This window comes from Glycine max, chromosome 6 (assembly GCF_000004515.6).
Source record: "Glycine max cultivar Williams 82 chromosome 6, Glycine_max_v4.0, whole genome shotgun sequence".
In the NCBI taxonomy this organism is placed as follows: Eukaryota; Viridiplantae; Streptophyta; class Magnoliopsida; order Fabales; family Fabaceae; genus Glycine; species Glycine max.
In genome coordinates, this window is record NC_038242.2 from 2,313,399 (window position 1) to 2,329,533 (window position 16,135).

Here is a 16,135-nt window from a genome sequence, read left to right on the forward strand (position 1 = left end):
TTAATTTTTAAAAATGTACTCCTTTATTTTGTGAATTAAAGATAGAATAAGTAATGCATGCATTTTTACAGTGAAAATATTATTTATTATTATCTAATCACAAAATCATAAGATTATTAATTTTTATAATTATTATTTTGAAAAATTATATTAAGAATAATTTTTATTAATTAATAATGTAAGCATGTCTATTAAAATCTTAAAGATATTATTAATTTAAATGTCTTACTTTATAAAAAAAAACCCTGAAAATTAATTATTTTTCTTTACACAACTTCATAGCCTCTTTTTTAGAAGTTTAAAAGAGTTCAATTTTCATGCACGTCTGAATTTTTTTTAGCTATTAATTAATTAAAATGATTTTAAATATTTTTTTGGACGTAGAAATTATTTTAAATATAACTTTTAAAATGATCCATATTTATCTTATATAATATTTTATTATTAAATAATAGAGTAATAATAATTTATCTTAATATATTTTTTTAAAATAAAAACTAGATTTTTATTTTTGTGGTTTTTTATTTTAATTTAAGTTTAAGTTATAAAAATTTTAATGAATTTTTTAGTAAATTATAAAGTTTATTTTTATCATATTATTTTTTAAAAATATATTAAAATATAAGAATAAATAATTTTAATATTTATGTTAAAAGTATTATATTTTTTTAATTTTTATGTAACAAAATTTGTGTATATAATTTTTTTATTTTCATTTTTTTCTCTATTCATATAAAAATAAAAAATAAATATATTTTTATTTTTTTTATCCATTTAGCATATTTTACCTGATCTGAGTCGGTTAATAATTTATAGGATTAACATAATAATATAAAATCATAATTTATACACATGTAAGAAATAATTTATTTAAAAAAAATTATGTTCAATTGTTGGGTGTAACCACGCATGCGAATGTGATTAATATCAGACACATAATCAGAGTGGGTTATATTTAATGAATACAAAAGAACGTGGGTAATAATAAAACGACGCGAGTGAAGGCGTTGCTAAGTTGTGTCGTTGGTGCGTGGCATAACGGCAATGCGTTTGTTGTGAAGACAAAGTAAAAGAGAAGAAACAAAGATGATACTGCAGTTCTTCGTGCTTTCACAGAGAGGCGATAACATCGTCTACCGCGACTGTGAGTTCCATATTTTCTCCCCATCTCTTTCATTTCCATGATCCCTTAGTTTTTATGAATTTTTTCTTCTGACTGGGAGTGGCAACCCAATTTCCTCCAATTAAATGATTGCAAGCTCAAAAGGGAAGCGCTGAGACATTTTTCCGAAAAGTCAAGTTCTGGAAAGAGAATGCTGAGGGAGATGCTCCACCTGTTTTTGTAGGTATTTCAGTCATTGTGTCAATTTCCAACTTTTTCACATTTCTCGATAATTAATTCTATACGTTTCCAAAATATATATATCACTATGTTCCCGCAGGCGTTTGGTGATTGTTCTTGTTGTGATTATTGATAAATGGTAGAAATTAATTTATTAATAAATCATTAATTTCATTCTTAAAGTATTACTCTCTTCTAGATAGCCCCTGAAGTTAACAAATTATATAAGTAATTTTTTCTAGTATTAGAAATCATACTAAATAGCGCCTAAAGTATTAAAAAATACCTTTAAAGTAGTTCCTGGACGCTAGAAAAATATATCAATAGAAGGACTAAATTGATGGATTTTATATAATTTCATTATTTTAAGGACCATTTAGGAGATAGAGTAATACTAATTTGAGGGACCAAATTGATGGTTTGCTCAATAATATTTACACTTTTCCTTGTTGTTAACCTGGTCGTTTTGTTTTATGTGTCTTCTTTCCGTTTTTCATAGAATATAGATGGTGTGAACTACTTCCACGTGAAGGCTGCTGGATTGCTATTTGTTGCTACTACTAGAGTCAATGTCTCCCCTTCTCTTGTTTTGGAACTCTTACAAAGAATTGCACGTGTCATCAAAGATTACCTTGGTGTTCTCAATGAAGATTCCTTTAGAAAGAACTTCGTGCTCGTTTATGAATTGCTGGATGAAGTCATAGTAAGTATTTGCTATTCTTCCTTGCTTCAACTGATGATTTGCTTGTGAAAAATAACTGTATAGGCATGTTGGCTACCAAACCTTGCTTACCTAAGCTTCATTAATCTCTAACCTAGGTCCTAGCGGCTAGCACCATTGATTGCTTTTGGTCATTTATATTTTAGTATTATTTCTATCATTTTTTAATAGATAGTTGTCTACAACTATTCGCATGCCAAGTCTCTCTTCAACAAGTTTCAATTTTCAACTCCTCCATGTATGATATGACAGGTTGATAAGATAAGAAAGTGCACTTTTGTAAAATTCCCTTTTAATCTTTTTTATGTGCCACATTTTGAGAGACATGGAAACTTTGTAATTTGTACAAATGCTCTGTATGTTTAATCTAACCATGATGTATGTTTTTTTTTTATTTTTTTATTTTTAATTTGAAGTAAAAACTGAAACTTAATTGGTTACTTGGTTATATGTTAACTATTACCATTTTAAAGCTTGTTCATTTTTTTTTTGGTTCTAACAGCAGCATTTTCTGTTTGATATGTTTATACTAAGTTCATTTGTGCCAGGATTTTGGTTATGTGCAAACAACATCCACTGAGGTTTTGAAGTCATATGTTTTCAATGAGCCAATTGTGATTGATGCTGCACGGATGCCTCCACTTGGCCCTGCTTCCATTTTTATGGTATGTTGCTAACTATTTGTAGGTTTAGTCAGTTACTTGCTTCAGGCATATTATTGGCTAGTTAGACTCCTATATTTTCAGCAAGGGACCAAACGAATGCCAGGTACAGCTATTACAAAGTCTGTGGTTACTAATGAACCTGGTGGAAGGAAGAGGGATGAGATCTTTGTTGATGTAATTGAGAAAATAAGTGTTACATTCAACTCTAGTGTGAGTATTTTGATCATCTTTTTCTTATGTTTTTTTCATGATGTCTGTTATGATGTCTTCCTTCCCTTTTCCATACATAGACTGCTGCAAAATTTTGAAGCATTTTGATATGAGTTTGTTGTTGGAAACAGGGATATATACTTACTAGTGAGATAGATGGAACCATTCAAATGAAGAGTTATCTTACTGGTAACCCGGAGATTCGACTTGCTCTCAATGAGGACCTGAGTATAGGAACAAGTGGTAGGTCAATCAATGTTATATTTTGTCCCCCTTGAAAGTTAAAATGCTGAGAAAAATGTGTGGGGTTTTTTTATCATGTTATTTTCTTGGTTGCTGTCTAACATATATTCTTGACCATGTATTCCTTTTATTAAATATTTAAATTAAGTTGTACTGAAAATAACTCCATATTTAGTATTAATAAGGGGATATTTTTAGTTGGGTTTATATGTGTCTGTTGAATCACTAATGGATGGATTATTTTATTGAAGATATTTTTGTTGACTAGTTGATTTTTCGTATCCCTATAAGCTTTTGATATGTCTTTTCATTCTTTCCTGATAGCTTTTTATCATCTTTAACAGATTATAGAGGTTCAGGTGCTGTCATTTTAGATGATTGTAACTTCCATGAGTCTGTACACCTTGATAGTTTTGATGTTGATAGAACTTTGTCATTGGTAAGTACATAGTACACTAGCTTACATGTATAGATAATGCATTAGCATGTTGTACTTTTGAGTCCCTTGACTAATTACTGTTTCATTGTTTGATAGGTACAACCAGAAGGTGAATTTCCAGTCATGAATTATCATATGACTCAACCATTTAAGCCACCCTTTCGTATTAATGCATTGATTGAAGAAACAGGATCCCTAAATGTGGATTTGAACACCCCCAAACTTTTCAAGTCTTCATGTTTTTTAGCATGTTCTGATAGTCTGCATATTTTTTATAGGCTGAAGTGACCATTAAAGTGCGAGCTGAATTCAACTCAAGTATCAATGCTAACACTGTTCTTGTAGAGATGCCTCTGCCATCATTTACAGCTCGGTAGTTACATTTTCTTCATGATGATTGTACATTTAATTTTTGTCATAGTTGATAGGAATGATTTAGTGTATAGTTTTCCATAATAAGCTAGCTAGCTAACTACTTGCCTGGTTGGTCTGTTTGATAGATTGTCAGGATTGAAGTCAGTAGAGGCCATATATTAGGTTGGTCAAATGAGATATCCTTCAATCCACCTAAAAAATAAAACACAAAATTAAAAGTATTAGCCAATGACATTTATGTTAGCATAAATGCATAATTGTTGCAACCTTTGAATAAGCAGCAGAATCTGTTTCATTTTGCAATCTGCACTACATCAAGCGTGGAAGATAAACATAATTAATTCACCACAAAGCTAGAAAATCACTGGATGACTGGTTTCCTTTCTTGTCATGCTTGGTTGGTTGCTTGTAATATTTTCTTAGAGTGGATGGACATTAAACCCTGCACGCACGCGTTTGTGTGTGTGCGCGTGCGTGCGTGTGTGTCACTACTCCCATGTCTAAGCATTCAAAATGAAGGCTTAATGACCAATATTAAATGTGTGTGCGCTTGCATGCGTGCGTGTCACTACTCCCATGTCTAAGCATTCAAAATGAAGGCTTAACGGCCAATATTGAATGTGTCCAATCATAGATCAGAACTCAAAACATTCAGCGTGCAAAATGAAAAAAAAAAAAAAAAGGAGTGGTTACTTGGGCACTACGCTTCTGGTAGTCACTGACTCATGGGTGACTGGCTGGTAGATGAGAAAAAGAAAATGACATAATTAAGGAAACCATGCATGTACATGCTGGAAGCTGATTTATTCTTCTTGATGCAAATGGGTTGCTTGGAATCTGATCTACGAAATATGCTACCTTTTGTTTGTACTTTGTGTGTGTGTGTTTGTTGTATTTTATTGCACAGACCAAGCCAAAAGGGTCTATTCATTAACATGGTTTAAGCATCATCCTGATTACTTGACCTTACATCCTGTTTGTAAATTTATTTTCAATTTCAGTGTTAATTTTGAGTTAGAACCTGGAGCAGTTGGACACACCACTGATTTTAAGGAAGCAAATAAAAGACTGGAATGGGGCCTGAAAAAGGTAATATTGATTATTCGTTTTTTCCCCCTAATAATCAGTATATTTTTTAACACTGATCTATGGATGTTCATAAAGAATCCTTCGGTTGGGTATTTTAGGCTAATACGAGTCATATTAATAGATAACAATAATGGCTGCTCCATCCTCTTACAGGTTGGTGGTGGATCTGAACATACTTTACGAGCAAAGCTAACGTTTTCACGGAGTTACATGGTACACTGCTGACAATTATGTTTCGGCTTAATGTTTCTTCTCTGTAATGAATTAATGTGTTTGCTATGAGCACAGGAAATATCATGAAAGAAGCAGGGCCTGTTAGCATGGCTTTCACCATACCTATGTACAATGCTTCAAGGCTTCAGGTAAAATGCTCTAGGGATTTTCTTGAAGCTATTTTTCTGTTACATTTATTAAACAAGGCTAGATAGTCTGTATTGGACTTTTATGTGTGTTAGTTGAAAAATGTACCAGATCTTTTCGATGGTATATTATTGTGCCTTAATTACACTGCTAATCTAGAAATTATATCTTATCATGTCTTAGTTGATTTTCTTGAAGCTTGTGTTACTGGATGCTAAAATTGATAGTGGTATAATAATATAATCTCTTATGAGTTTAGATATAGATTCAACTTTCCTCTTTATTATTGCACAATGATTTTTTTATCTGGTTTATTTGCACTCCCTTAAATAGTTCTAAGATGCCATTTTTTGATGCAGGTTAAGTATTTGCAAATAGCAAAGAAATCAACTGCGCATAATCCTTATCGCTGGGTTAGATATGTAACCCAAGCAAACTCATACGTAGCCCGGTTGTAATTGGAATCTCTAAGTCCAAATTCCAAGGTTACTTGCTTTCCAATTCATTGATGTTCATGTCTACTGAATTATTCCAGCAATCTACATATAACATTTTTTAGTTAAAATCGATTGTTTAATTTGCAATTTGCAGTTAAATTTGGGGGGATGGCAGCATGTCAGGTGAAAAGATGGCAGGTTCTCTGCTTCTACAAGTGAAGATGATTTTCTCTAGATAATGAATGGCTAAGTGGAACTCGAGTAAAGTGAAGATGTACAAGACAAATCTTAAAACTGTGTAATGTGGAGGGCAGACATCTAAATCTAAAAATTATTAAAGACTTTATGTAATATAAATAGTCTTATGATGCGTTTAGCCTCCTTAGTAATGTGTTGGACTAGAGATATTCGTTTGAATGTATATGCCATTGAACCTGAGCTGGTTTTGACGAGAATTCGATTCCCTTGGCCCCGTATGTCTCGAAACTTTAGAGGCAAAAGTCAAAAAGGAAAAAGCCGGATGAAATTGGAAAGTCGTTTGCAGCGTATAAGGTACACAGAAAAGTTCAGTACCAAACAGAAATAGGTATTGGCCTTTAGATATAATATGTATTTTATTGAACGGTAGGGTTGTTTGGAAAAAATTGAGACTTCGGTTAATTTGTCATATTATATGTAAATTTTATATTAGTAGCTCAAAAACACGTTTCCTGTATTTTACAAAGCAATGAGACCGTGCTTTAAGGAGGCAAATGCGTTAAGGATTAAGGAAGGTGAACCGTATGGAATTCAGAGCTTATGGAACACAATTGACAATTGTGAATGGTGTTAGGTTTATTGATTTTGAGACGCTAGAATAAGTTGTTTTGGTGTGTAATTTATGATAGGTGTTGGTGGATGCTACTGCGTTAATGGAGTGGTCGTGGAAGGCGTAATGAATTTACCCTTTTCGACAAAGGATGAGTGAGGCAGACATGAATCTCGTCGTAGAATATTTGTTTTTTTGTTACATTAACAAGAAAAAGAAAGAATAAAAATTAAAAGTTTTTTCAAGATTTGCCGTATGCTCCAACACCAGAAGAAGGACATACTTGTTCACACCCCATTGCCACACAATTTGTGATGATCCATATCAATAAACATGTTGGACTATTATCACTATGAAATACCTACATGTGACTGGATTTAGATTCGATTCAAGCAAATGAATTGGAAGATTATATTAGTTCCCAAATTTAATGGACAAGGAATGAAGTACCTTTTTGTTGCGTCGATGTTCCTTTCTTTTAAAGCATATTGAAAAACACACACCAATATAATTTTATAGGTGATTGGGAACATGATTGAGTTTCAAATGCCTTCGAATAATAGGAGTGTATGATCAAATAAAGCTTTTACTGCTGGGCAAGATGCACATGTCAATCCTTAGATCGGTAATAATCTCATTTAGAATTTATGTTCTTTCACGAGATAGAAGAACATAGCCCCCTCTTGGTGAAATAATCCATAAAAGAGAGAGAGAGAGAGAGAGAGAATGGCATCAATAATATAATAGAGGGAAAAAGAGTGAAGGGCAAACTTAATTTCTTGGTGCTGGCAGGAACAACTCTGTCCCTGAACAAACATATATTTTACTGTGTATCATACACAAGTTTTATATTTTGCACCTTCCAAAGTCGTAAATCTCGTTCTTGCAACTTAATTTGTCAAAGTTGGTAAAATAAGGTGTGAAAGTTTTATTGTAGAATCTTACGAAAGATTATTAGGGAATAGTGTAGCTCAGCTTCAGCCAACCTAGATCTTATAAAACGTTGTTCCATGTTTTTATGTCGCCAATAATGTCTCGCGTAGACATCTTTGATTGAGGTAAAAGCTACGAAGGATTGGACTAGTAGTTCTGGCAAGGTTTGTTTGCCTTTAATATAGTACGTGCCTCTTTGTTTGGAAGAATCGCATGTAATCGTGGCAAACAGGTGAAATTAATAATCGATGCTAAAAATGTCAAGGTGATTGATTTACGAGCGAACACACCTGATTTAAATCAAGCAGATCGAAGCATTTATATTCATGTTAGGTAGAACAAATCGTCGGCAGAATAGTAGCCATTAAAGTATGATGTTATGAATGCATGATATTGTTAGCGGTGATGTTACATATTGATGCACGATATATGATATGATATTCAGTTTAATCCATCCGATGCTTGATCGGTTATGGTAGATGTGAGTTTTAATGAAGAGAAATCCAAGGTCTGAATGTGATTCTCATATGTCAACAAAATTCTTTTTATATACTTTTGGCATTAGAACATAATACTATTTTTGCGGGAAAATGGTAATGGGTGTTGTTATATATATAATATATTGAATTTGGATATTACGTTCGTACCATATTCTTTTTAATGACTTCCTCACATTTCCTCTTATATTACGAAAGAAAGGTTAAAAAAACTAACATAATAGCCGCTACATGAATAAAAAAAGGTTATATTCTCTTTCTAGTTTCTAATAATAGGAAAGAAATAAGAATGAAAATAAATGTTGTAGTAATTTTTTTCTAACGTAGTCAAGGAGTAAAAGAAAATGTGGCACTGCGGCGACACTACAATTGTTGGTGGCCCCCACTGACCAAACTACCAAACAGAAAAGGTCAGAGCGTAGCGTTTCTTCTTCAGCCTCAGGTCCATTGTAGCAACTTTAAGAATCTCACTGGCTGATGCTTCCATTACCACATAAAATTTCACAATTTTTTCAGCATATCATATTTAACATAAAGTATAACGATTGTACAGGTGTTTGGTTCATATTTCAGATGTGATTTTAACAACTTAACCATTATTATTTTTATGTTTTTTATGTGATTTTTTCAACAAGCTATATAGACTATTGTAGTCTTATATAGAGGGAAAAACTTCTGATCCATACCTAAGTACATTTGCTAAATACACCTCTTTCTCTCTCTTACATTGATCTCGATTATAAATATAGCTTTGAGAATATAAAAGCATCCTCTGGAACAATTCATTCTGGACCACTAGGAAATGGTACTGTTGTATGTGGGGAGGGTAGGTGCATCTTGTGAATAGAAATGCCATGGGGTCGGGCGGGGACCGATATTGTCTCTCTAGTTTCCGACCCCAACTTCCCAACATATACATGTACCCATGATATCCGACTGGTTAAAATTTGTTTCCCTGTTCCGTCCCGTCTCCGGTTTAGATTTGTAAAAAAAATTGTAAAAAATTATATTGAAAATTGATTTTAAAAAATTGATTGTTAAACATTTATTTTTAACTACTTGTATTTGCATAGTATTTGTCTACAAAAATCATCAAGAAAATAATTTTAAATTATGTAAAAATTATAAAAAAACTAACAAGTAATTAATAAAATTTTAATAATTTCATCATCGATGCGAGTACAAGAATGAGTATGTGATGGGTAGTGACATCCTGTCCTCGACCTCGATTAAAAAAGTCAGGTAATCTCCGAACCTGAACTCGTATTTGGTTAACTCGGATATTTTTCCTCAAATCGGTATGGATTCAAGCGGATACCCTTGAGTATGAATTTGATTGCCATGCCTACTTGTGATTGATATGTTCACAGATGTTCTTAGCCTTGGTGCACATTTTATATATGGTGCTGATTTTTTTAAAAAAATATAATACATAGTTTTTATGCAAAAGTTTAGGTATTTCTTTAACATAAGATGATTTGATAACTTTGTTTAGGAATTTTTTTTAGAGTTAATTCTTATTTTTATCATTCATTTTTTTTTAATTTAACATATAAGATTAATAACTTATTACTATTATTCATTTTTAAAATTTTATATTATATAAAGTTTATTGAAAGAAATATAGGCAGATATTATATTATATGAATTATAAAGAAAAATGGTTAAAATTAAAAATATGTGTAGTTTTTTTTATTTATAGAAATTAAAAAAAAGTAAAAAAATTTATAACAATTTACACCATCTGATCAATTAACTCAAATAGATTTTTTTGGTGTAAAACTTTTTTAGATGGTCGTATGTGTGTGTAATTTTAACTTAAAACGTCAGTGAATTACATTGATAAAATAATCGCAAAAACTTCATATATGCCAAGGCCAATTATCTAGAGCAAAATGCAGATAGAAAAATATGATAAAAAAAAAGTGTAGATAGAAAAACACCTTATTATCTGTCTTTTCGCTTTTATATGTATACATGAAGGCATTAACAAGTGCGCTACACCTCACTTTGACTACCTTAATAAAACAGCCAAGCCGGAACATATTGAATTACATTACAGACGCTTATATGGTAACCGTCCAATTAGTGTAGGAATTAGGAAGTGATTTTTTTAAAATATTAATAGTATACTATATTTAGTTTAAGAAACTATTTACTTTTTGATAATTAAGAAAATATTGTTTTTTTTTACTTTATTCTTTTCACTTGTAAAGATTATACAGAAAATATTTTATTATTTTCAGCAAAAATATTTAAAACAAAAATAAAATAGATCTTAAAATATTTTAGATTAGATTTTCATTAATTAATGACAATTTAATTATAATTAATAAAGTATAAATTAACATTTTTTTATAAGAAAAAAGTAAAATTGTATTTTTGGTCCCCTAATTATTTTCAATTTCGATTTTGATATTCTTTTAAAATTATTGACGAATTTTGTCCTCCTATTTATCCAATTACGCAATCTTGATTCTCCAGACTTTGATGTTGACTGTTACAAAAGAATGTTGACTGTCACATGTCACGTTTTTATTGGATAATGATGATCACATGTCATGTTCTAATTGAATTTTAACTCCATGAAAGATAAAATATATTATTGTTGTCATTAGTTGACCAGAACATCACACTTATCAATCATCATGAACATGACACATAACGATCAACATTTTTTTTCAAGAGTTAATGTCTAATTTTGAATTGAGAGATCAAGATTGCGTGATTTAATAAAAAAAGTAAAAGTTATTAATAATTTTAAAGGGAAATTAAAATTAAAAACAAACTGGAAAATCAAATTTATAATTTTACTTAAGAAAAATTAACAGATTAGTATGTTGCAAATTGAAATATTTGTAACTTTTTTTAAGCCACAAATATTTGTAACTATTAAAAGCTGTTAATCTTTAACAGGCTCTGTAAGAAAGTAATCGAGTTGTCCAAGATGTGACATGTTTTAGTTTTGCGGCTGGGCGACCTAATTTTAATCATGATAATGGGAATCTACGAGTAGATTGAATAATAGGCATTTTTGAATTTTGTAAGTTTCGAGAAATTATCTATTAAATTCAGCTCAGTGCACACGTAGACATTTGATCTCGATCTCTTGCGGTGAAAAAAGAATAATAATTAGAGAATATCAGCTACTATAAAATACGTTTACCTTATCTATATTAGTATTAGTATTAAATTTGTCCAGATATAGACAAGTGTTGCTCTCATTTAATTCTTTTCCCACTATCAAATTTATTCTTTTTTTTTTATTACTATTTTGCTTACATTGGAATTGAATTGTTGCTCTCTCTTTGACCTTTCTAGTAAATCATAACTTCATGTAATGATTTTAAATGTTAAAGGTGCCGTCTCGAGAATTCCTTTATGAAAAGTAAAAAAAAAAAAAAAAATTATTGTAGACTATTAAAGTCCATATACACTTGATATTTTAAACAAGTACGACAGGCGTGTTGAACTTCCAAAACGACCACCAATTACCAATTACATACACGTGGTACTCACTTTTCCAGCCAGAGCTCTGAAATGAATTTTTACGTGTACCGTTCTTCTTTCATCTCCTTGATTGGTTGAAGTAGTTTAGGATGAAAACAATTCATTACAATTTTAGTAAGAATTATGTTGTTTTTGTAGTTTAACAATGAAGATAAGATGAACATTTGTTAATGGTGCAGCAATTGGTTACTTTTTACATTTGTTAGTGGCTGGACGATTAATTTAATTAAAGTGAAATAGTGCTCCCCTGTTATCGGCAGAACCTGCCGTGCTGTGTTGACTTAGCACTTTCCTTTTTCTTTTTTTCTTTTTTAATTTTCCAACCGAATTAAAGGGATTACAATTTGTGTTAAACAAACAAGTGAAATGAAATGACAAGTGTAGAAATAAAGAGCCCTTGAAAAGTTATGATGAGGCCAACCCCATCTTAGCCTCCCTCCCCTGAAAAGGAATCTCATCGTACTCAAACAATTAATTATCCAAAGTCCAAACCATAAATTTTTGATTGACCCGTTTTGCTTCCTTGTACACAGATTAATACAGCACCACCTCGGCTTCCATTAATTCCACTCACTCCTCTTTTTCTTCTCTCTTTTCCTTCACTCTCTTCAATATCATAATTAATCATTTATCATAAAAGAAACAACATTCAGCTATTTCTCTGAACTAAACATGTTACAATCTATGGAAGTTCCTGATTGTATCTATCGGGGGCAACCACTGATCATTCCCCCAAGTGCTCCTACCCCAAAACATTCTCTCTATTTGTCTAACCTCGATGACCAAAAGTTCCTAAGATTCTCCATTAAGTATTTGTACCTCTTCAAGAAGTCTTTGAGCTTGAATATCTTGAAGTCTTCTTTGGCCAGAGTTCTAGTGGATTATTACCCCTTAGCTGGAAGGTTGAGGAGTGTGGATGATCACACTCACAAGCTTGAGGTGGATTGCAATGGAGAAGGTGCTGTTTTTGCTGAGGCTTTCATGGACACCACTGTTCATGAATTGCTTGAATCTTCCAAGACTCCCAACAAGTCTTGGAAGAAGTTCTTGTATAGAATTGAAGCTCAGAGTTTCATAGATGTTCCTCCTCTCATAATACAGGTCAGAGATTAATTAATTCCTTCAGCTTTTGGAATTTCTAGGTCATGAACTGAAAATTCTATGACCACAGTTTATAAAAAAAAAAAAAATCACTCTTTTTTTTTTTTTATATATAAAAAGTTGAATTATAATACAAAATATGCAACCTTGTGTAGTATTGACCGACTATTCACGGTTTTAGGTTCAAAGAACTTTGACGTGAAGACGTCTGTTAAATATAATATAATATAAAATAATGGTGACAACTTCTACACTTTGTTTCTGTTAAATGATCGAACATCTTCCCATATCATTTACTTTTCTTCCTTTGCTATGTTGTCTCTTTCACATGGATGAAGTTAATTTTCAGAAACCTTGATCCTCTCATAAATAAACCAAAAAGTATTTACATTTTTTCTTACAAAACAAAAATGAATCCCCTGTGAAGCTTTAATGTAGTTGGTATTAGTTTTAAGTAGTTATTATTAATTATCAATTAATTGATAAGGGAGGACTTAATTTGGGGATGGGAGTGCTGTATATAGGGGGCGGACAATATGGAAATGGTGGTTGTGAAAACTTGGCTGCATTTAGTCCAATGTTTGTTGTGTTTTGGGGGTAATATCTGTTAAATAAGTTTGCCAGACAGAAAGCATTAACAATTTATAATTGGTTATATAACTAATTTATTTATAATTAATTATATATCCATATTTTAAAAACAATAATTAGTTAAATCAAATCATACTCGTATTTTAAAAATAATAATTAATTATATTAATTATTCATATTTTAAAAATTAATTATAATTATAATATTCATTTATAATTTAATTATTTATTAAATATGATCATAATTATGTAAATATTTAAATTATGAGCTGCTAGGTTTCTGTTAATATAACAGAGCAGGCATCAAGTATTTAATCCAAGTTTTATGGGCTGGTGGGTCAACGCACAAAGCTTGTGTTATAGGAAGCTTATGGTGAATAATGCGAAACATACATGATTCTTTTGTGGAGTAGGGAAGGGGAGTGTACATGTTCTGGCTCTGCTGTATTCTACATGTATTTATGGGGGTATGGGTTATTTTGTGGAGTAATGATATTTTGGATACCCAATTATTTTGAAGGCTAAATATTCATTTTGATTTTTTATTTTATTTATTTTATTTAAAATAATTATTTATTTTTTAAAAATTCCATTTTGAATATTTATGTTATTTAAAAATTTCAAAATAATTATTTATATTTTAAAAAAATTCACTTTATACCTTATCATATCTAAAGGATTCAAAATAATTCTTCAATTATTTAAATGTATTTAACTTTATCCTTCAACAACACTCACATAAATTATCATTTTAAATATATTTAAATAATTGAAGAAAGATCTGTGAAATCAAATTAAAAATATTATACGCTAATTAAATAATTAAGCTGTATATCTAGAATATTGGCCATTTCATCTGCTTGGTTGTTAGTTTGTACTCGAATGGCCGACTATAAAGAGTTTAATTTAATATTTTTTCTGAATATAGTTTAATTAAATCTTATTTCACAAACAATTTACTTTTGAAAAAACAATTTTTAGACAACTGTTACATAAAGTGGTTAATTATTTTACCATTTAAAAATAATCTCAACATGTATAATTTATTTATTTTAAAAATACTGTATATTAGCAATCTTTTTAGAGTTTTTTTTTTTTTTTAAAAAAAAAACTATCTGCCCCCCTCCCCCCAAATTAAATCAAACATAACATGTTGCAGCAAATAATTAACTCTAACTAGTCAACTAATGATGATTATAACACAAAAAGGCAAAAGGCAAAGCCTATTATTCTCCTCCACAGAAAACATATTTTTTCCTTTAACTAATGCCTTTTTTCCTTTTAATAATTTCTTAATAATCTTATCAATGCCTGATAAAGAAAGCATTATATATCAAAATACATTCCATATTATAGAAGCATAAAATTATTCAACCACCTTATATGAATTTTTCTAACATACACGATCGCATTCTCTTTATTCTCTTCCTATATATCTCTCTTCCTTTTATTCATCACACCAATTTTGGCATCTATCTTTTTCATTCTCTACTAAGGTCTTAAAAAATAATTCGCGACTACAATTTTTACTGAAACGTGGAGGTTTGTGATGTCTCTGCATTGCATGAGTCTCCTTTATCTCTTCATTTCTATGTACATTTATCATTACCTGATTAAATTTTCAACTTCCACTCACCAAGAAACAAGTCAAGTAAGCTTAAACTCCTACATATATATCTTTTTGACTGCACAAAATCCTCCTCCTAGAAAATATATTATTATTTTGATTAATTTGCAGGTAACGACTCTGGGTTGCGGGGGAATGATCTTATGCACCGCGATCAACCACTGCCTATGCGACGGCATCGGTACGTCGCAGTTTCTACACGCTTGGGCAGAACTCACCAGAAAGCCCGAAAGCGAGTTGAGCACCATGCCCTTCCACTGGCGCCACGTGTTGAAACCCAGAGAGCCCGCGCAGGTAAAGTTCCATCACGCGGGCTACACCGGACCAAACCCAACCCCTCAAGTGGACCTCCTCAAGTTTATACAATCACAGCCGGTAGTACCCGTATCCTTCGCCTTCACCCCTTCGCATGTCCTTCGCCTCAAGAAACACTGTGTCCCTTCTCTCAAGTGCACATCCTTCGAAACCGTTGCGGCTCACACGTGGCGCTCTTGGATTCGATCACTAAACCAATCCCTACCCTCCAAACTCATCGTGAAGCTCCTTTTCTCAGTCAACGTTAGAGCAATAGTTGACCTTCCACAAGGTTATTACGGAAACGGGTTTTTGCTAGCGTGCGCTGATAGCACCGTAGAGGAGTTAGTGGAGGGTAACTTGCGCCACGGTGTGAAGCTTGTGCAGGAAGCTAAAGTGAGGTTGAAGGATAAAGAGTATATAAGGTCAATGGTTGACTTGTTGGAGGACAAAACGGTAAAAACGGATCTTTCGACTAGTTTGGTTATTTCGCAGTGGTCTAAACTGGGGTTAGAAGAGGTGGATTTTGGAGAGGGGAAACCTTTGCATATGGGTCCTTTGACTAGTGATATTTACTGCTTGTTTTTACCGGTTACTGGTGATGCTAATGCCGTGAGAGTGCTCGTGTCTGTGCCCGAAAGTATGGTGGAACGTTTCCAGTATCACATGAATGAAAGTTGGCAAGGAAAAGAAGAAAATGGGAATCATCATGATGTTCAACATCATAACGAAAATGGATTCTTCTGAATGCCCTAGTTTCTTTTTATTTATTTATTTATATCTTTTCAGCTTTTGTTCCCCATGTGTAGTCCAATTTCTACTTACATATGAATATGATTATATAATGTAAACTTTTACTGAACGGTGAATTAACTATTAATAATTTTTCCTTCA

At 31.7% G+C, this 16,135-nt stretch overlaps 1 protein-coding gene and 1 pseudogene across 2 annotated transcripts; both read left to right on the forward strand.

Moving 5' to 3' along the window:
* The first annotated feature begins 949 nt into the window (after positions 1-949).
* On the forward strand, positions 950-6,583 carry LOC100816149 (AP-4 complex subunit mu-like; annotated as a pseudogene). Its single transcript, XR_003267334.2, has 14 exons — positions 950-1,144; positions 1,260-1,342; positions 1,842-2,045; positions 2,612-2,728; positions 2,810-2,938; positions 3,070-3,181; positions 3,526-3,620; positions 3,717-3,821; positions 3,899-3,993; positions 4,997-5,084; positions 5,238-5,297; positions 5,373-5,446; positions 5,804-5,929; positions 6,036-6,583. The product of XR_003267334.2 is annotated as an AP-4 complex subunit mu-like (transcript).
* A 5,412-nt stretch (positions 6,584-11,995) lies between these two features.
* Positions 11,996-16,135, forward strand: LOC100810619 (alcohol acyltransferase 9). The gene is made up of 2 exons (XM_003527635.5): positions 11,996-12,730; positions 15,059-16,135. The coding sequence occupies exons 1-2, from the start codon at positions 12,302-12,304 to the stop codon at positions 15,986-15,988; spliced, it is 1,359 nt and encodes a 452-aa protein (XP_003527683.2). The 5' UTR covers positions 11,996-12,301; the 3' UTR covers positions 15,989-16,135.